This window comes from Chelon labrosus (assembly GCF_963514085.1).
Source record: "Chelon labrosus genome assembly, chromosome: 17".
Classification (NCBI taxonomy): domain Eukaryota; kingdom Metazoa; phylum Chordata; class Actinopteri; order Mugiliformes; family Mugilidae; genus Chelon; species Chelon labrosus.
The window spans coordinates 6,501,446-6,523,380 of NC_140350.1; the positions used below are offsets into that span (position 1 = coordinate 6,501,446).

General features: G+C 43.6%; 1 protein-coding gene across 1 annotated transcript in view; it reads right to left on the bottom strand.

Moving 5' to 3' along the window:
* Nucleotides 1-21,935, bottom strand: part of lhfpl7 (LHFPL tetraspan subfamily member 7) — a gene marked incomplete at its 3' end in the record, with an annotated part of 104,361 nt that overhangs the window by 58,790 nt on the left and 23,636 nt on the right. The window contains exon 2 of the mRNA XM_084565446.1: nucleotides 15,255-15,393. Coding sequence (XP_084421572.1) covers nucleotides 15,255-15,393 — 139 coding nt within the window. The remainder of the gene's footprint in view (nucleotides 1-15,254; nucleotides 15,394-21,935) is intronic.

Here is a 21,935-nt window from a genome sequence, read left to right on the forward strand (position 1 = left end):
CGACAAAGTGGTACAAGCTCTCACTCATCATCGCACAGTCAAGAGAAACCTCTGAGCGGAAGATCAATCACTGCATGAGAGGGAAGAGGATAAAACGACATAAGAGAAATGAAACTGAAAGGGAAGCACGCATAAGCAAGCGCGTGCACACAAACACTCATCCGAGTGTGTGCGCTCACAGCTAAAGGCCCAGCGTGGTGTACTGAAGCAGCTGCAATCCAACAGCCACAGACACAACAATGAGTCATCCTGGCTGTTGTTCTCGTCAAACAGGCGCTGGTGGGAATTCCTGGGAGACGCACACTCACACAAAAACACATACACAACTTGTGTCACTGTGACCATAACTGAGCCAGTCTGCTAGCGTGACTGTATCTACTACTGCATCTACTGTAGAACTACTAAAAAACTAGTCGAACATCCAGGACACACCTGAATGTTAGCACATGTGCTTCATCACAGAAATCAGTGACACCATGGCAAACACCTCTACACTTTTTCCTACACTTCAGCTTGCTTGTTCCAATTAAACCTCTGATAATATTTTTTGGGGAAATATATTTAAGGCAAAAAAGGAGAAATTGCTGTTTAAAAAAATCCCCATTAACATGTGTAACATCTTCAAAAGAAAGCGAGAAATCAAAAGAACGCGTTTGGGTTTAAATTGATCTCGCAGATCGCATTAATAAGCTAATAATAATTTCCTGGTCTCAAGTGTTTATAATCATTTCATGAAGATGCTTATGAACATTTTAAAATGCTGCACACAACATCCTTTAGCCATAAACAGCAGCTTTGGCAGTAAAGAAAGGAACCAGCCCTTAAGTGCAGGATCTGGCTTCCACCTCATCCCTGCTGTAAGTCGCAAAATGAAAAAAGCACAGAGGCCTTCAGAGGTGGAGGACTCATGTAATATGCATAGCCACTAGTACTTTGAGTGTGTGTGTGCGTTTGTGTGTGTGTGCATTTGCTGGCGCTTTCATGGCAGAATGACGGAGGAGCTGGAAGAGAGGGGGACAGGGGAGGAATAAGAAGCAGACAAACACGCTTTGGACCCTGCTACGGTCCTCCTCCATCTGACAGAAGCGAAGGACGGAAGCGGTCCACCAGAACAAATACGAAAAAGTTCAAAAAAATATAAATAAAGTGCCGCACTTCTGGCTCCTCTCCTTTCCATCTCCCTGCGTTCATCTCACCTCCTCTCCTCCGTCAGCATGCCATTTGTTACTTGCTACTGTGACACCACTCGGGAAGGCGTAAAATCATGGCAGGACAGTTTAAGCTTGTGAGGGTGTGCAGAAGCAGAGATAATCAAGAAGCATATTCACATGATAAGGAGGGTTAATTAATAGTGTATTAAGATCATTAATATCAGAGAAAAAATCTTAAACACACTGGTCTTCTTGCCTCTTCACAGAGGCCTCTTGAAGTTTTCAAAAGGCAACATTAAAGATAGATTAAAAAATCGACTGCCTCAACACAACGCCTATAAGAGGGCTTTCCAATAAATGGGGGGAAAAAAAGGTGATGAATTGCACAGGAGGAAAGTTCAGTCTTAATTACAGTCCGGCTCTAATTGACTGGTGGACCAATTACTGTGGTTTTTGTGGGTAATGTATCAGTGAGTGAACAGAGCCAAGTGCCGCTGCGCTCATAATTACAGTAGACATCAGATTAGACCAACGAGTACACAAATACACAAACGCAGACAGGCTTTGATTCATATGTAGACATTAGGCCTGGCTTATCCATTTGGGTACATTTACAATTGTGACAGATGTCGTAATACAGCAGCAAAACATATTAATGAATGAATCAAACATGATGCATATTTGTAAATGCTTTGGCGAGTTGCAGGATAGAGTGTCTGTGTTGGGTTTCTCCAGGAAATATTAATAATGGCTGTGAAAATCGGCCCCCTGTCCTGTTTAATTAATGAGACTTGAGAGCATAAACACAAGGAAAAGATGCAGATTGTTGTTTGTGTGTGTGCGCGTGTGCATGGGTGTGCATGTGTGTGTGTGTGCAGGAGACGGCAACGGTGACCAATCACATTACTGTCATGGGCGAGCGCACTCTGATCGCACCAGAAGTGACACATACACTTACACACACGCGCGCTCTGACTGACAAGACGCACATCTATGATTAATATGTATTGTCAGCCCGATGTGAGACGCAGGTGAGCGGGTGAGAGCATCACACTGCATAAACTGGGTCACGTTGTGTCAGCACACACACAAGCAGACCCACAAAACAGAGCCAGCACTTACAATGCCGCTTTAAAGTATTTGTACCCCTGAGGTTTTCTACATTTTCGTATAGAAATGACTTAAAACATCAGCGGATTTTCACACAAGTCCTGAAAGTAGACAAAGAAGGACCCGAAGCAAGTGGTTCAGATGAGGAAACCCGCCAATATCTCTGAGTTCTGTAGTGAGGGATGGGCTAAAATTCCTCCAAGCCACTGAAGATGACTGATCAGCAGTTACCGGAAACATTTAGCTGCTGTCATTGCTACACAGTTGGGTCACACAAAGGACAACTCACAGATATGTACAGACTCATAATTTTCTTGAATCAACCAGTCAATGGGTGCAAAAACTTTTTAAGGGGCGCTGTACATGTAAAAGCTTAATCAGCCTGAATCTGACTTCATTGGGAGATCAGCGAGATTCGGCAGTGTACAAGTTCACACTGCGAAAAAGTACTTTTGAATGTGCGAAAGCCTCGAGCCGGCCCACTCATGATGAAACAGAATGAAATATCAGCGACTGTTAGAAACAAAGCTGAAGCAAGTTTGAGGTCCTGATTGTGATAAAGTCACGCTTATAGGGAACACTCTGCAAGAGAAGAGAGGTTCAGAGGAAAGGGCAATAGAAGAGGCTGGATAAAAGATGGAGGAGAGACACATCACAAACAGGAGCACGGACTTACTGCACCATGCACACACACACACACTCAGGCGGTATAATGAATGAGACTGTGGCAGTCTGAAGGGCGGAGAAGAAAGCTTCTGACCAGAAATGAAAAATTCCAAAGGCGCATTCCTTGAGCAAGAAGCTTGACCTAAAGTTGCTCCCATCACACAGAAATGTGAAAAACTGGAAGGAACGGCTACATCTGGTGCCTGGAGGCAGCTGGAAGGATTTCTGAGATGGCACAGATAATCAAAGAGTGCTTTGGTAATGTTTGCTTTCCAACTAAAGTTCTCTCCCTCAGCCCAAGACTTTTTTTTCCAGGAAGAACTCTCTGAATACTAATAGTGACGTGCAGTCATCCAATCATCCTTCCTTGTGCAGTGATGAAAGAAAAACTCACTAAGTGTAATTTAATTGTTGGAGGAACACTTTCCGCTAATAGAGTCTGCCGGTCTAATCCAGTACGATATGGAAAACGTATTCATCTGTATCGGAAGGAATGACTGACACCTGGCACAGGTACCATATGGACTCCGGCGGTGACAGCAGCACACAGCAAATAACTCAGCAGGTGCTTTGATCAAAGCAACTTCCTATTTTCATCACCATGCTTCAGAGGACATCTACATAGCAGCTTTGCCCAAGGGAACGCTGACACAGCAGGCCGTGCTTCCTCAGCATCAGCACAATGAAACTCAATGTGTGACTGAGTGTGTATGTACATGATGGAACACACAGGAATGCTCGCTCCCTTTCCTTTCCTTTACTTTCTCAAGCAGCCAGGGTCAGGTTAAAAACACCGAAAGGACTCTCCCTGATGAGGATGAAGATAAGAGAGCACAGTTTGAGAAGGCAGCGCAGGAGTCATCTCTTAAGGGAAATATTCACCGGGTACAGCTGAGGTTGCGTGGAGTTTAGCTGCAATTTAGAAAGCCTTTTCAGCTAAAAGTTGGCCCACAGAGCAAAGGATAACTTCCCTTCCCAGAGTCCTTTTCATTCATCCTGCTGTGACAGCAGTATTCATTCATTCAGAGGGAAGTGCAGCCGTAGTGTCATGGTTCAAATTTAAATACAGCCCTGAGGCTGAGGTACAGTAACGTACTGTGATCTTGTCAGATATCTGAAGAATGGTCTTTATTGTTAATGATGTTGTTGGATAACATGAGCTTACTTTCAGTGTGCCTAGAAGCTACTCACCCTGCTGCAAACAAACACTGCTAAGACCCACAGAGGCTCACAAAATATATGCTCAGACAGCTACAGTTTTTGAAATCCTCAATAGTTTCACTTCTTGCAGCCGTGCTCAGCTCAGTGAGTCTGCACTTCAGCTTAGCGTTGCTTTGATCTAAATGCTTAAATCCGTATGCTAACATGCAGATTTTAAGCACATATAACGTCTTCCTCGTTTAGACATGAAGTTTGTTTCAAATTAGCAAATACTACCATGCTAAAAATCACAACATTGGCGAGCTCTACCATACTTGTTTAGATAATGCAGTCTGGACCAATGCGGATCAATATTTCCATGCCTGCAGCCACACTGCTAGCGTGAATAAAAATGATATCAATCACTCTTTTCTCAAAGTGCTCACAGAAAGGAGTTTGCTTTGTTTTAAAGGGTTGAAAGCCAGAAGCATTTGGAACTACCGCTGTAAATAGTTTCAAACACTTCAAATGCAGAAAGTATTGACATCGACGAATCGTCAGTAAAGGTGTCTCTTCAGATAGCATGCTTTGAGCCAGTGAAACTGTTGATTTCTTTATTCATCATGTGAAGGATGGACTTTTTTCAACAACAAAAACTTAGACCATAGGATACCTTGTTCTCAGAAAGACCCCCAATGGACCATTTGTGTTTACAAAAAAAAAGTCCCCAAACTGCACTGCCAAATCTGCTCACAGTGATGCCAGTTTTTACTTATGGTTCCCTATTTAGCACAAACAGCCATTTCCCTCCTTTTATCTCTCTGTGAAACATCGAAAACCCACAAGCTGCTGATGCTGCTGCTACTCCAGATGGAGCAACGCAAACATCTCCAACTGTACTAGTCAGGAAAGAAAAACACTCCGTGGTTCATATTTCTTTCAAGAGCAGAAAAACAAGCCTTCAGGGGTATCCCTTTCAAGTCCTCCACCCATGAAGCTATCAAAGATCCATTTTCAACATTTTTTGAACTGAAGCGCTACTCACTTGCAGTCAAATCAATAAAAAGAGAAACAACATGTAATCAATGACGCAAATAACCTCTCTCTTGGCCGTTTTTATGTAAGCACATAATGTAAATGATCTCCATATGTTAATGTGGCTATAACCCTGAAGCAACAGCCGTGATTATGCTTGTATGGCAGTGAATGCTTGTACATTCAGCGGAGTGTGACATGTCTTCAGCCCTGAACAGATAACTGCATTGCAAGAATCAGCCAAAGCACTGTAGCACGACAAAACCCTGAACATAACTCTACAGTTGCCTCTGAGTAAACTGAGGTGTACAAATTTAAATTTCAGTTACTCAGAGCTGGACAGGTTGAAAGATTACATATAAACGGTATATAGAATTAAATGTGTGCCTGCACGTCTTCCTCCCTGTTCCCTTCAAGAACACATACACAAAGAACGCAGCCAAAGAGCCGACCAATCCGACGGATCCTGGCCACTAAGATGAACAACCGATGAAATATGCATGACAGGAGAAAAAAGCTCCGCACCGTAGCACACAGAGATGCTCTGCGTCCCTCACTTGGAGCGTAAAACATTGATGGCGGCAGCGCTCTGCGGCGCAGCAGCTGAACCACTGGATGGAGAGCTGAGCTGAACCAGTGGAGGGTTAGCAAGTTCACATCTAATTCTGGACCGCACCCGCGGGACAGCTGGGTTGAGAAAGGAAAAAGCTGAGCAGCTTCACCTCAAGAAAGGCTTTTCCTGGTTCAAGCCATGGCGTCAACGTCTATGTGCAGCACTGATGTGAGGCTGTATGCAGTGCTGTGCTAGAGTTAAAGGCACAATAGTTGCTTAGATGCCTAACCAGCCACAGAAGGACGGTGTCAAGGTCTCCAAGATGCTTGGAACAATCTCCCTGGCAATATGTGTTTCTGAAGAAGAGGTGCTACAGTGAGTCAGCCTCTAGCTGATGTTGTCTTGCAGCTATGAGTGAAAACAAGGTCAAGGCCTGCTATGCGTCTGCAGTTGGGAACAGATACTTCATTCTGAGAAGCCACTGTTTACCTCCTGAGAGAGACCACGTTAGACAATACGCAGTTTCACAACAAAAAAAACAGTAAACACACTTCCTTCTCTGTACTTAGAGGGTCATCACCAACTACCCAGCTAACAGCTACTGTATATGAATCTGTAGATGTCTTTATTATGAAATACAACCACAGTTCAATGCTGCCGGACATAATGAAGGTTTTCTCTACTGTACTGATTCCCAAATTTTTTAAAGCCCCTCATAGTGATTTTTTTCTTCAGTTGTCATACAGTGTTGAGGGCTATCAGGGTTTCCTAGAAACCTATTTACAACGGCAAACATTTCCATGATTTGGCGCCATTATTCCTGACTGTGGAAAAATCACAGCAAGCGCCTTATGGTACGATGACAACCAGCAACTGTGAGCTTTTATCACCAGACTTGACTGTGTTGGGCCTGGTACTAAGGCACTCAGTATTGGGGTTTGGCTATCATGAATAATTAATAATTATCAAAAATAATTATTTATTATTAAATAATTGGATCTGAATTACTAGATCACCTCGGGGCACCACCCTTCTAGGAAGGGAAAAGATAGCCAATTAATCAAAACAGTCTCATAAATTATACTAAATTGTCAATTTGGAGTTCGGATTAATAATTAACTTAATAACTATAACCAAAATTACCACGTTAACAACTAGTTACAGTTGAAGGAATTTGGAGTTCTTGGCAGTGTAGAGGTTGGCAACATTCACTCTTGTGCAATATTAAACAGACAGGTATGTTTAAAAGACATTTATTAACAAGAATAAAAGTAAACATACAAGCTAACTACAGTGTACTCAATACAGGTGTGTGTGTGTGTGTGTGTGTGTGTGTGTGTGTGAGCCAAAATGGCCGCTGGTTGTGTGTGAGCCAAAATGGCCGCCGGTTGTGGGCGTGTCAAGATGGCCGCTGGGCCTTGAGGTCTTGAACACAAAGGAAACAAGATGGCTGCTGAGTGGGGACACTCATGTGCCGTGTGCTGGCCAAATGCCTTGGTGGAATGTGATAAGAGAATGTGATAAGAAGTGCCAGGTTAGAGAAAGGATGGTTAGTTTAGCATGCAAGAGACCCTGAGTCTATGTGTTGCATAATCTAAACTAACATCAAATCACTATACTAAACACTCAATAAAACAAATATCACATCAAATCAAAGTTTAAGTTCTATGCTTTGCTTAGCTTAACTAGGCCCAGGTCATACTACCAGATTTGGTGGAAAAGTCAATTTCTGGTGTGTTGCTCCTTTAGCTGGCAGTTCCTGATGGAAGGCCAAACTGGGAAAAGCTGTAGTCCTTGCTGTGTTTTCCTGATGGCAGACGTTGGAGGGGAAACTGGCCGCTCCTTGAAGTCCTTTGAAGTGGCTTGTTAGCAGCTCGGTGCTAACTAGCCGTGTGGCTCCTGTCGTTTGGGAGTTTAGCCTGCAAACCTTCTGTTTGTTGGCTAAAAAGCTGGTGTAGATTCCTCAGCAGGAACTCGCTTCGCTGCTGTATGGAGAACAGGCCTGCAAGTAGTTGCTCTTTGTTAGCAGACTACCTGGCGCCCAGCTGCAGCTTAGCAGCTGGGGGTCTCCACGTGGAGGTGTGGAGGTGTGGAGTTGTAGAGGGTAGGAGGATAAGAGAATAAGAGAGAGAACAAAGGCCAAACGGTGCATTTTATATGACCTGATGACCTCATAGGTCACATGCCACTGTCAGCCAGTGAACTGCTTGGTCAGTTTTTCACACCTGGAGGATTGTGGGTAATAGAGTTTTTCCAGGGCTCCTTTGTTCCCAAGACAAAAGCAGCCATGTGGTTACCTGATTATGCACCACCAGGTTCAGATCCCAACATTCCCCCCTTTGGTCTCACGATCTCACTCGATGTGTGGTCGTGAGAGCACAAGTGTCCGTGCGTAATCCAAGTTGGAAAAGTTCATTCATAGTAATGACGTCTGGGCAGTCTGTTAACCAACTGGGCTGTGGTAAATGCTAACTATCTTAGCTAAGCAAAACAAAATCATCAGGTGAAAAACTGAAATACACATAAGCACATTGACAGTTACTAACAGTGTTAGTGAGGAAAAGAAGAATGTCAGTGATGTAAATTGTTAGGGTAAGATGCAGAAAGAGAGTGGCACCTACAATGATAAAACCATTTCCAAATGTCCAAGAGTTTTGTGGTTTACTCATTGGATCCTATTAGAATAATTATTATTCAAAGCAGTACTCGGTCTGATCTTAACAGAAATAACAATTTTGTCCTTCATGCAGATGTTGCTGCGGAAGGATGTCATCACATTTTAAAAATCTTGGTTGTCAATGGTATGTATCATTGTTCGAATGTGTCCTACAATTTGTGTTTGATAAGGACATGTATAAATTGCAAAATACTACCAAGGAGTTGGTTCAGGTGTAATTGCAAAGTTAGACAGTGGGTCTGGGTCCAACCAGAATTTAGGCTTTTCTCAGCTAATAGTGGCAGGTGTGACTGTTAGTGAGTTGAAAACTATGGAGTTTGCTGCTGTTGCTAACAAATCAACAAGTTTGCCTACTTTACTGCAAAGAAAGTAAAGTACTTAGTACCTACTGGCAGTACAGGGATGGACTGTGTTATTATTTCCGTGAGGAAGGAACTCTGAGCTTGTGTTGCCTTAAGTTCTTCTGAACTCGTGGCTCAGGGCTGTAACGCTCCGTGTAGCCAGAGGCACAGAGGTATTCAGAGGCATTGTCACTGTCTGCTAAATTATGATCATCTAAACTGCACTCTGAGATGCTGCGATCATCATCTGAGCAGTCTATTGGCTGATCATACTGCTGGGCCATAATTTCGGAGTAAGGCTTTCTACAGCTCCGACTGTGTGAATGCCTATCTCGGGGAAGTTGGCGGACATGGCGGCTACGCTCAGTGTCCCTGTGTGGCCCTTTATCACCCCCCTTTGGTCTGTTGTGAGGGTGATGGTTTAAGGTGGTAGACTGGGATGATGCCTTGGTGGTTGAGCTGGAGGGCTCAACTGTCTTCCCTCTTGTTTTGGAAGTGACAACAGTTTCCCAAGCCACCTGTGTCATCTTCCTGATGTCCTGCATCGAGGGGTCACCTTGGCGTGTCATGAGTACAACGTGAGTACGTACACATGGGTGCAGGTTCTGCAAGAATAAAGACTTGAAGGTGGAGTTCTCTTCTAAGCCTGGTGCATTCTTGCCCTGAAAGTACACATCTCTCAAACGTTTGTAATAATCTCTAGGATGCTCATGACGGGTATGTTTAATTTGGAGGGCTGCAACCATTGAGTCAATCTCATCAGCAGTAGAAGAGAATTCTTCTAGTAGTGCTTGACGGAGCTCTGTGTAGTCATCTCTGACTGTGGGAGGTTGTGACTGGATAAACTTATGGACAGCTTTAGAGCTTGTTTTCCATACAAGTTTAATCTTCTCCCTTTGGGTTGCATGGGGCAAATCAATTAGGGCGTGGTCTAAATCCCTAACGTAATTGTCAACGTTATGATCACAGCTGTCTGGATCAAAATGTTCAATGTCCTTGGCAAGGAACTCAAGCACTTTAAAGCGGGGACACTGTGGTGTCCGGGCAGGTGCATCACATGCAACAATTATCTCTGGTGGAAAGGCGGGGGCTGGGCAAACCTGTGGTGTTGTAGTCCCCCCTTCGGAGAGATGGGCACGGATGGGAGTGTCATATATCATAGGCTGAAAAGAACAATGGGCAGAATATCTTCTGGAGGATAAACTACATGTCTCTTCACGGTCTATGTCAGAGAGATGGGACGTCAGGTAATTGTTACCTCGGTCTCTCAGAGGAGGATGAGGAGCTGACTCCATTCCCAGGAATTTAGGGTCGGCTGGAAATTGTTCCCATCTTCTAACTGTAGAGGGTGTTAACCTTTCACTACAGGAGGAGTGTGAATCGGAATAACCAGAATCACATTGGCTTAATGACTGTGGTGGAGAAAGACAACCTGATTTAAGCCTTAGCAGTTCTTCTTTGTGTGCACAAAGATCGGACTCTGCTGAGTGCAGGTCTGCTAAGTAGCGCATAGCTTTCTTATTGGCCATTTGTACCTCATGGAGGAGGCAAGCCGTTTGCGCTTTAAGGGACGCTACCTCCTTTTCTAAGGCTGCTTTGCTCTGAGAGGCAAGGCTGGATTGCCTGTGGAAGTTCAGAAGCAAACATCTTAACAATGGGCCTTTGGATGCAGTCTGTGCATCACACCTGTCCTTCAGTAGAGAATCTATCTCTTCCCTGCACTCACTGAAATTCAACTTGTTAATGAATTCAGGGTAGCCTGGGTTTAGGCTCTGTGCAAGGGAAGAAATGAATTGCTCTACACAGGGGTTCTCCATTGTTATGTGGGATGGAGGTGTCAAAAACAACAACAACAAAGCAATGGGGTTAGCAATGCTATGCTAAGTAGCTATGTAGCTTCTAAGAGAGAGGCTAGAAAGGTAGCTATGGCACCATCTAGTGGTTCTAGTGGGCACAACAAATTTGGTAACAGTAAATGCAAATTTACTCACCAAAACTCAACATGCAATAACTGAAATGCAGGGCAGTAACAGTTAGAGGCGTGATTCTTAAAGTTAACTTAGACTGGAATGCATGGCAGTAACAGCTAAATATATAACTTTGTTTCACAGGGCTGGTAGCACACTGTGGCTCTATCTCAGACTCCTTATCTTACTTAGGCTGAAATGCATGGCAGTAACAGCTGGCACAAGTTCTTTCACACAGGGCCGGTGGCACGCTGTGGTTTAATTCAACAGGGGAACACTTAAATTAACAGGAAACAGCTTGACTGGATTGCATGAATACGTGGTATTCGAATGCAGAAATTCTTACTACGAAAAGTAGGTTCAACTTGAATTAGCTAGCAGCAAAAGCAACTCTTAATGTAACACAATGGGACTGAACGGTAGTTATTAATAACGAATTATTAATAAATTATTGATTTATGAATTTCATAAATTATCACCACACTGCACCTGTTCGTAAGTACAACTGGATATCTACTCCTGTGGTAGACTAGTGGGATTGAACGTTAAGACTTCTGGCAAGTCTAAAAGTTGTTCAAAAATATTTTTGGCTTTGGCCAAAATTATGCTGAAATTAATATTGCACAATTATGAATAATTGCCAACAGTACTCTGCCTCACACGGGGCACCATTTGTTGGGCCTGGTACTAAGGCACTCAGTATTGGGGTTTGGCTATCATGAATAATTAATAATTATCAAAAATAATTATTTATTATTAAATAATTGGATCTGAATTACTAGATCACCTCGGGGCACCACCCTTCTAGGAAGGGAAAAGATAGCCAATTAATCAAAACAGTCTCATAAATTATACTAAATTGTCAATTTGGAGTTCGGATTAATAATTAACTTAATAACTATAACCAAAATTACCACGTTAACAACTAGTTACAGTTGAAGGAATTTGGAGTTCTTGGCAGTGTAGAGGTTGGCAACATTCACTCTTGTGCAATATTAAACAGACAGGTATGTTTAAAAGACATTTATTAACAAGAATAAAAGTAAACATACAAGCTAACTACAGTGTACTCAATACAGGTGTGTGTGTGTGTGTGTGTGTGTGTGTGTGTGTGTGAGCCAAAATGGCCGCTGGTTGTGTGTGAGCCAAAATGGCCGCCGGTTGTGGGCGTGTCAAGATGGCCGCTGGGCCTTGAGGTCTTGAACACAAAGGAAACAAGATGGCTGCTGAGTGGGGACACTCATGTGCCGTGTGCTGGCCAAATGCCTTGGTGGAATGTGATAAGAGAATGTGATAAGAAGTGCCAGGTTAGAGAAAGGATGGTTAGTTTAGCATGCAAGAGACCCTGAGTCTATGTGTTGCATAATCTAAACTAACATCAAATCACTATACTAAACACTCAATAAAACAAATATCACATCAAATCAAAGTTTAAGTTCTATGCTTTGCTTAGCTTAACTAGGCCCAGGTCATACTACCAGATTTGGTGGAAAAGTCAATTTCTGGTGTGTTGCTCCTTTAGCTGGCAGTTCCTGATGGAAGGCCAAACTGGGAAAAGCTGTAGTCCTTGCTGTGTTTTCCTGATGGCAGACGTTGGAGGGGAAACTGGCCGCTCCTTGAAGTCCTTTGAAGTGGCTTGTTAGCAGCTCGGTGCTAACTAGCCGTGTGGCTCCTGTCGTTTGGGAGTTTAGCCTGCAAACCTTCTGTTTGTTGGCTAAAAAGCTGGTGTAGATTCCTCAGCAGGAACTCGCTTCGCTGCTGTATGGAGAACAGGCCTGCAAGTAGTTGCTCTTTGTTAGCAGACTACCTGGCGCCCAGCTGCAGCTTAGCAGCTGGGGGTCTCCACGTGGAGGTGTGGAGGTGTGGAGTTGTAGAGGGTAGGAGGATAAGAGAATAAGAGAGAGAACAAAGGCCAAACGGTGCATTTTATATGACCTGATGACCTCATAGGTCACATGCCACTGTCAGCCAGTGAACTGCTTGGTCAGTTTTTCACACCTGGAGGATTGTGGGTAATAGAGTTTTTCCAGGGCTCCTTTGTTCCCAAGACAAAAGCAGCCATGTGGTTACCTGATTATGCACCACCAGGTTCAGATCCCAACAACTGCAACACAACTTTTTTGTTTTTACAGTGTTTTTAAACTGTCATTTTCCAGCATGGAGTGCTTGTTTACTGTCTGACAGGAAACAACAGTGATTTCGCTATGCTTTAGCTGGCTAACTTTAACCTGAAACACACATCTACAGGATGGTTAAACCCCATCACCCACATAAAATTTTATCTTTTCAAGCAAAGTACATTTAAACTGTGGTTCATTTGAGTTAATCGCATGTCAACTATGGAAATCATGCGATTAATCGCAATCAAATATTGCATCATAGTAGGGTCCTCCGGCTTCCTGCCACCGTCCAAAGACATGCTGGTAAGGTTCATTGGTGATTCTAAATTGGCCATAGGTGTGAATGTGAGTGTGAATGGTTGTCTGTCTCTCTGTGTTCGCCCTGTGATAGACTGAAGACCTGTCCAAGGCGTACCCCGCCTCTCACTCAGTGACAGCTGGGATAGGCTCCAGCCCCCTACGACCCTCCAGAGGACAAGAACAGAGGAACTGACCAGGGTCAAGGCCAAAGACAGGATTATACATACACACAGGGTAACGAGAGACAGGTGAAACTGGGGGTCTCCACATAGTCTCATCTTTTACCAATCCTAATTCTGAGAGAAGAATGATCAGCACAATGCCATCCTCTAATTTTTATTTTCATCAGTTTGTATTATTATACAGTACGTTCTCAGTGACTCTCAGACCTTTCACACACATGCTGACATCTCCTTTTGCCGCCAGTCACAGATGCTGCAGAACACATGGGGATCAAAACAAACATCGCATCCAGCTGCAAAGGGAAAGTTGACAAGCAGCAGTTCGTTTCTCCCAATCTGCCGGAAAACACACACCGACAAAAGCCACACCGACGATATATGCACGCCACAAAGAAGCCCATTGTTCTTAATCTGCTTGTTACAGTTTATCAGCCCACTTTGATAGCACTCTCTCAACACATACACACATGCTTGCAGCGCTGGGAAAACAAACACTCTTCAGATCTGAACTCCTCGGGGCTTTGCGGGCTCTCTGTGAAACCTCCGTCTATCTAGACAAGAGTCGACCTGGAAATGGAACAAAGGCCCGGCTCCTCGCTCTGCATTGTTATTTAGCAAAGTCTGAAGACGCACAAAACAGGATTACACACACACACACGCAAGACTGAGCACTCTTGCTTTGCCACTGTTCTCATTTTCCCAAAGCAACATTGATCTGGTTCTGGAGTCAGACAGAGAAGTATGAGAGTCTGGCTGTAAGCAATAAGCACCACTTTAAACACACCATTAACCATACCCTGTGAAAGTCTCAGCTTTGTCAATAAAGATTTAACCTGCCCAATGAATTCAGGCTCTAATTATGCTCAGTTAAATGCCACATGCGGGGACTTAAATTAGCTACTCAATATTCTCAAGGACAGAGGTTACTTATATAAATGAGAAGCGGCAAAATATAACAATTAAGGGTTTGTGCGTGTTGAGAACAGAGCGGGGTGATGAAGTGATTTGAGGCTCACTAAATCACCGAGCATCAGAAAGGCAGAAAATATCAGAGACACAAGGCCAAGAGTCTGGAGTCAAGCAGGAAGCACTGTGCATGGTGTTGCTTTGAGCCAAAAGCTAATGGTGTTATCCCACCTTCTCAGCGTGGCATGCTAACATTTGCTAATTAGCACAAAATAAGAAAGGACAGCTATGTTTAGTTTTGCAGGTATTTAGTACCTCAAAAATTCAGTTTGGCTTTATTTGTTAAAAAAAAGTTTGTTCTTTATTATTTTATTAACATGACATTAGGGACACAGTAAGGTTTGTGTTGCTCTAACTAAAGCACACGTGAACCGCATCCTCTCCTAGAACAACAGACAAACGCTTCACATTTGCACGGACTGCAATTAAAATGGTCCGATGCACAAGTCAAGCGCGTGAAGGCCAGTACTAAGCGGCGACATGAGCCGTGGTGTATTACTGGGTTTTTAAAGCTCAGTCTACGACGAGACCGCGCCGTGTTTACGGGGCTCCTTCTCCGTTAAGTGAAAGCGGCGGCCTGATAAGTCACATGTAGCCCTGAACCAATGACCTGTGTTAAGGAGGCGTAATTGTCTTTTTACAGCAGGCTCTAAATCTATCCATGCCTTCCCTTCGCTGGCTCGCCCCTTCCGTGCAGACTCCGGTTGCCTAGCAGCAGCCGTCCTCGAGTTGTTTCTTTTGTTTTCCGTTTTGACTGATGGGCAACAAAGTCAGCTCCTTTTTTATAGTTCTGGTAACCGGCAGCGCTATCAGTGGCTGCTGCAGAGTGGATTTAATTGTGAGAAATGGGATTGTGAAGGATGTTTTATACCATGGAGGCAGAATCTGGAAGTTATTCATTTTAAATTGATGTAGGGCTTCACAAGCTCAGGAATTCAAACATTTTTGTCGATTTCTACGAGCTATTCATGAAAAGGAAGTGCGTTATCTGAAAAATAAAAATATGAGCCGCTGTGTCGACTGCTTGTATTCACGCCTGTACTGACCTGCAGCCATCTGCATGTATCCAGCCAGGGTGCAGATCCTCCTCTCGCAGCCTCCACTGGGCAGGAAGATGGTGATGATGGCCAACAGGGAGCTGACAGCCAGCAGAGCACAGCCTCCTGAACACAGCACCGCACTGGTCTGTGAGACACACAAAACACACAGAACAATTTCATTGTAGCTCAATGCATTCAAGTCAAGGTAGTACCCTGGGCAGAATACTGACCGACCCGGCTCCACGTTTGAGAAAATGTGGAAAGGCTGCTTGTTTGGACAAAAAAGCCGCAGAGAGTTACACCTGTTTACGTTATTGTCAAAGATTTACGATTCGTTGCTACATTTGAAAACATTCCCCTAGGCCAAAAGTCTGTGTTTTGGCCTGGTCAGATTATGTAACCTCGCAGCCGATCCCCACTAACAGGTTAATAGCTCTCTCAGCTGGAAAAACAGCACTTCAAGGCCAAACAACAGGGGACTGCCCGTATTCATTACATCTTCGCTTAATCGCACACACATGCTGAGAGCTAGAGGAGCTACGCCACGGCAGAGAGAGGCATGTTTAACGACACACATCACAGATTTCTTTCACAACTTCTCTGATAAACCACTGCCCTATGAATGTATTCATACTTGTTTGTATTTAATCCCCCAGCTGCGAGGAGGATTGGTTTCTCGTAGCTTGTTTTGTTAGACTGGCTTTCGCTCGGATCAATGCGCCGAACTGTCCTCTTGGTCCGCTCTCACAGGGACTCCTAGGAAAGTGTGCATTCCTGGTTTTTAAAGTTTAAAGCAACACAAAACAGTTAGCCCTTAGAGAGTGTTAGTGTGTGTGTTGTGGGGCGGGAACTGCTCATGTTTTCTGAACTGAACTTCAACTCTTAGAGGGCTAAAATTTGCCAAAGACCTCTCCGAACCCTCTTTATTGTTTCATTGTTTATGAAAACAATCAATTAGAAAATTGCGGAGATGGAGAAGCACCCGGAAATAGTAAAGCGGAAACATGCTACTACCAAGTGGACCAATCACAGCTCTCGCGGTCTGCGTCGCCGCGACATGTAGTTACAATTCTGGGGAGGTGCACATCAGGCTACTGCGTTAGGATCTGCGTAGGGTCTGGGCTGTCATCGTAGCTACCGTAGCTATAAACCACGCATTAGGGTTAGGGCTAGGGAATGCATTATATCAAAGGCAAGTCATTCCAAAGATAAAAATATGAGTCTGTCTGTGTGGGCGTGATTGTTTCCAACAACCTGTGCGCCCGGCGTTTGATCTGCATAGCCTCTCAAACTGACTCTCCAGCTTTAAGAAAGCACTCACACATCCTCCTCAACACATTTTAAAAAGGTTCCCGTCTTCCGCAAGGCGAGCGCAGTCTGAAAACAACCGCCACATTAGTGATTAGCATGCAGGCGGGGGCGATCAGAGAGAAACGTCTAACACGCACGAGGGAATTACAGCCCTAAAACACGTGTCATTATGTATGTCCCTGATGTGACTGACGTGAATGGAGGGAGGATGAAAGGAGAGCGATTTCCATGCCTGACAGAAGATTTAATTAGCTTGTTCTGGGTGTTTGGCAGAAAGGCAGGGAGGGGAGCGGGGGAAATACTGAAGTGCCGTGATGTTGGTGGCAATGATGATCATTATTCTTTTGACCTTTATTTGTCCAGATTTGCTAAACACGCGTGTTCTTTCTCACAAACGGCAGGCATGCATAAACAGTGCAGTCGTACGCATTCACATCTGGGTTACAAATCAGCTCCTTGAGAAGCTGGGAGCCAAGCATCTTGCCAAAGGGCACTTTGACCACAGCAATTAAAAGCAAAGGAGGAGCATGTGCAGAAATAGAGCATGTGATTTTAATCCAAATCATTTCAAGAAACATTAAAGAATTAATTAGATTTATTATTCATATCATTTTTAGTCCTCCAGCGGTATACTGTCTGGTGTTATGGGCTTCCTCTGTGACAGAAGCTGATGTGAATGCAGTTTAAGAAAATAAGAGCAAACTAAAGCATCATCATCCGCAGTTTGGCAAAACATGTTGCTGAAATGATACGGAAAACACAACTTACATGCAGAAATGCTGCAGCGGAAATGAGATTTAAAGTGCTTTTCCAGAGGATAATAAAGAGAGGTTTTGTGACTCAGGAAGCCACTGAAGTCGAACATTTCCTATGTATTAGGTACAGAAGGAGCTGGTAAAACGTCTTCTAAATGTAATGCAGCAACCGTTTTAAAAGAGAGCATTCTAAAACGTCCTCTCTGGTTCTTTTGTACTCGACAGGAAGCAGAAGTTGTTGTAAATTTGTGGACTCAGTCAGATTTAAGCAGCATTCGCATTTTTCCCCAGTGCTTACCGCACTATTTACCAAATATTGTTACTCCAGTCATTTTCGTATGATTAATCAGAATCAGTATACACTACAAACAGTCTGAATGGTGTTTGGTGCACAGCAGTGAAGTTGCTGTTTGGTCAAAATGTTGCAACACCATTTAAGCTGTAAATATATCCAGAACCTGCAGATTTTGACATGAAAAAATATTTTTGTCAATACCACATTTTGACAATCACTAATGAACAAATCCATATTGGGTAATAATAATTAAAAAAAAGATTTCTCCATCAAAATTCCCGAATGAAATGCTGTTTTGAGTCTGGCCGAAACACAGAAACGTCCCCATCTTTGTCTGAAAGCCACAAGTCCAGGTTCAGGAATAAACACACTGCCATTAAGAACTCCTCCTGGAGCTTCTGGTGGCTACAAGAGGACGGAGCGGACGCACTTGAAGACAGAGAAAAGCCATTAACTTCAGGGGTCTTTGTTCTTCCTCCTCTCTCACCACAATGATATTCATGTATGCAGAGGAATGTCTCCTTTTCTCTTCGCTGCTTGATCTCGGCGTGCCTCGTGGGCTCAAAGTGTGCAGCCTACCTCCCACCCTGCTGTTCTCAATCCGTTGCAACACATTAGAGGTACACCGTGTCTCGTATAGGGGAGCGGAGCTTGAGAGGTCCAGGACAGCCATGTTCGGCTAGATGAGGTACACTTTAACTGACGATATAAATCAACCCATGAAGTACAAAAACGAACTCGCAAAGTGGGAAGGGACACAGATGCCCAAAAAACAGAGCTAGAATTAACCATGACCAGTAGCCGCATAGCTGGATGTGACAGTGATACGACGTGTTTCCATATGAAAACCGTAAAAACTGTTCATTTATGTATTTTTCCCATTTCTTTACTCACTTAATTATCAGCAAGCGGTAGTACGTTTATACCATGACATTTGAACACAGCCTGAGAGACTAATAAAGGCCATCAGTGCGCTACACAGAAAGCTTTACCACACAAAACAACCTTTTCAATTAGTGAGTGTTCCAATTCATTGTGTCTGTTGAAAATATATATATTCACACTTATTATGACTTTTATTTACAGACAGTATAGAAACATTTGGGGGGGGTATTTCCTCAACTGGGCACAAGTTAATTTAGTAGAAAATGAGCCGCTAACAGCCCTGGTCCTTTCACTGATTCTTCCTAAATAGACTGTAATTATGTGTGAATATCTGGTCGAGCCGCCACAACTGCTGGAGCTGGAGAGAAAGGGGGGCTGAAAGAGTGGTAAAAAAGAAGTGAAGAGGAGAAATCTATTGTTGAGAGGAAGAATGTAAATTGGATTAAGCAAACATGTCTTAATCCCTTTGTCCTTCACTCTGCTGTACTCTACAAATGTGTTTTGGAAAGTAATCCTCTCTTTAAATATGCTACCGTTACAACACGACTACATTTAATGCAGAGAATAAGTGTCAAACCTGACCTGAGCACCATTAATTCCACAATCCTACCAGCCACTAATGTAACCATGCTACAGTGCTGATAAAGCTAAAAGCTATAGGCACTCATTCGTGTAAAACCACCTGGTGTGGTCATGAAGAAACTTTATTAGTTTCCCACAATAAATGATCCACATCCTGAGGCTGTCGCAGACCAATAACTGCCCCAACACAAAAAAATAAAAACTCCATTCAGATGCTTTGAGTAATAAAGGGACACTCTAAAGGGGACTCTTTCGTTTCCAATTACATTAAGGAAGTCAGGGATTACACTGTACGGGCCAGTGAAATTTCATTGTCTCCTCAATTGGGAGTTACAAGATGGAGATGACAAGGCATGTCTCATTAAACGCACTTTGCCTTTCCCAGACCGGACTGAGAGGCTAAATGTTTCAGCACGGAGCTGCGGAAAATGGAGGGCGTCTGCTCCTCAGCCAGGGAGAGGAGACAGTTAATGCTCAGCGCCGGCCCTTGACAGAAATAACCCCTCCACTTTACAATCGAATGCTTCGCCTTTATAGAGGACAAGAGGTGAAGCGAGAGCGCTGCGGATCCACCGATAAGCAGACGTGACGAGTTTGCCGTATTGCCAGACGGCTCTTTCTGCCCGCGTGTGAGTGTGTGTCCTTTAGTATATGGCTGACATATACAGGTATGCCATCTGCACTCAGCTGCCGTCTCGTCCTCGCCTCAGCCCTCCCTTCACTAATCAGCATTCAGGAGCGTGAGAGCCCAGCCGTCACACTAAAGCATCAGCCTTGACATGTTCTGCCTTCAGAAGGCCATTAGCACTGTAACACAGCTTCCCAGGACATCTCCGAGCCTCCAGAGGTGTTTCTGCTTCAGCCGCCGCACACACGCATAAGAAATTAGCCGAGATGTCACCTGTCCTCTCTCCTGTACACCCTTTTCTTTTCGCCTGTACTTTCTCTGACTATTGTGTGACTTCATCATCTTTTAGAGGATCCTGATTATCTTACCACTCTGAGCACTAATGCACAAAAGCACCCCTCCACCTCTAAATTGATGTGCTGAATTATACATCCATCCCCTCATTGATCTTCACCGGGAAGTGACTGGTGGAGGAAGTGTCGTTTGGATAAGTATGCGCGTGTGTGACGGTCCCGTGAATGGCTGACGAAGCTGTGTGTACAGAGTGAATAGTAGATGGAGAGGAGACGAGGTAGGGAGAGGAGCGGAGATTAATCACCTGACAAGTGGATGGAGTGTCCATTTGTGCCTCGGGGACAGGCTGCAGATAGGATGTGACATTCAGGAGCACTTAGGAGGACATGGGAGCGCTTGCTGTTCCCTTTCACACACACAGATGAATATATCCAGTCAGCCAGTGTTACATACATACAAACACATGTACTTTTAGCGGGTACTTCCAACAAACTAATTGTAAAGGTAGAGGCTCAGACACAATACTATCAGCCATAGAAAACCACTTGTTGAACGTGTGATGGCTGGTAGAGCTAAGTACAGGATATTCTTTTAAAATGGACAAAAGTTTTAGGCTTCGAATCCATGGGCCGACTGGGCCTTTCTGTGTGGAGTTTCCATGTTCTCCCTGTGTCTGCGTGGGTTCTCTCCCTGTACTCTAGCTTCCTCCCACTGTCCAAAGACATGCTGGTTAGGTTCATTGGTGATTCTAAATTGGTCGTAGGTGCGAGTGTGAATGGTTGTCTGTCTCTCTGTGATAGCCCTGAGATAGGTTCAAATTGCAGGAACTTTATTTAGAATGATCACAACTCTTGGAGCGGTTTTCACCTTCAGTCACATCGTTTTTTTTACGTGCAGCAGATTAAATGTTTTTTATCCAGATGCTCTGAGTCAAAACTAAAGTAGGTGTTGATACGTTGCCTTCTGAGCAATGAGGTTCTGGGAGTTTCAAGCTTGCAGAGAAACAAAAAGCAATCCCTGAGACTCAAATGTAATACTAATAAATGAGCTAGAATTGTTTGAAACCACGCTTACTTATTCGTTACCTGAGCTGCAGTTAAAACTGGGCTAGGAGTAACCCCTATAAATCCAATATAATAAAGCATATCTGAATAGTTTGCGTACAGTATATACAGTGCATCTTAAAAGTGTTTGTACGCCTCATTTTCTACATTTCTGCATAAAAATTACTCAAAACATCAGCAGATTTTCACACAAGCCTTGAAAATAGGCAAAGAGAATCCAATCAAACACATAAAACAGAAATATTATACTTGTGTATTTGTTTATCAAGAAAATGCACCAATATTACATATCAGTGAGGTGCAAAAGTAAGTGCGCCTCCAAGATTACAAGTTCATTTCAAGGCCAAATTAGAGTCCATCTGTTCAGAAGTGTTTCTAAAGGCCTCTCTCACATTGGCTAACGTTAATGTTCATGAATCCACCATCAGGAGAACACTGAATAACCACGGCGTGCATGGCAGAGGACAAAGCCACTGCTCTCCAAAAAGCGCAAAGTCACAGGAGATACTGAAAACAGGGGTTTGCATACTTTTGCAACTCACACATATGTACAAATGACTAATTTTCTTTAGTAAATAAATGCACAAGTATATATTTTTAGTGTCATTTGTTTGATTTGGGTCTCTATGTCAACTTTCAGGAAAATCTGCTGATATTTTGAAAAAATGCAAAGATCTCAGGGACGTAAACACGTATAAGAGGCACTGTTCATGGGGAAAACGACCAGGAGACCTTCAGTCTAAGGGTTCTATGCATTCTTTGAGATAATAGAACTAAGACACAATTTTCTGCATTTTATGCCTCTCCTCAGGAACATTAGAGAATCCATTCTCAGAGAAATGTTTTTCCAAATGGAAATAGACATTTGGTGTC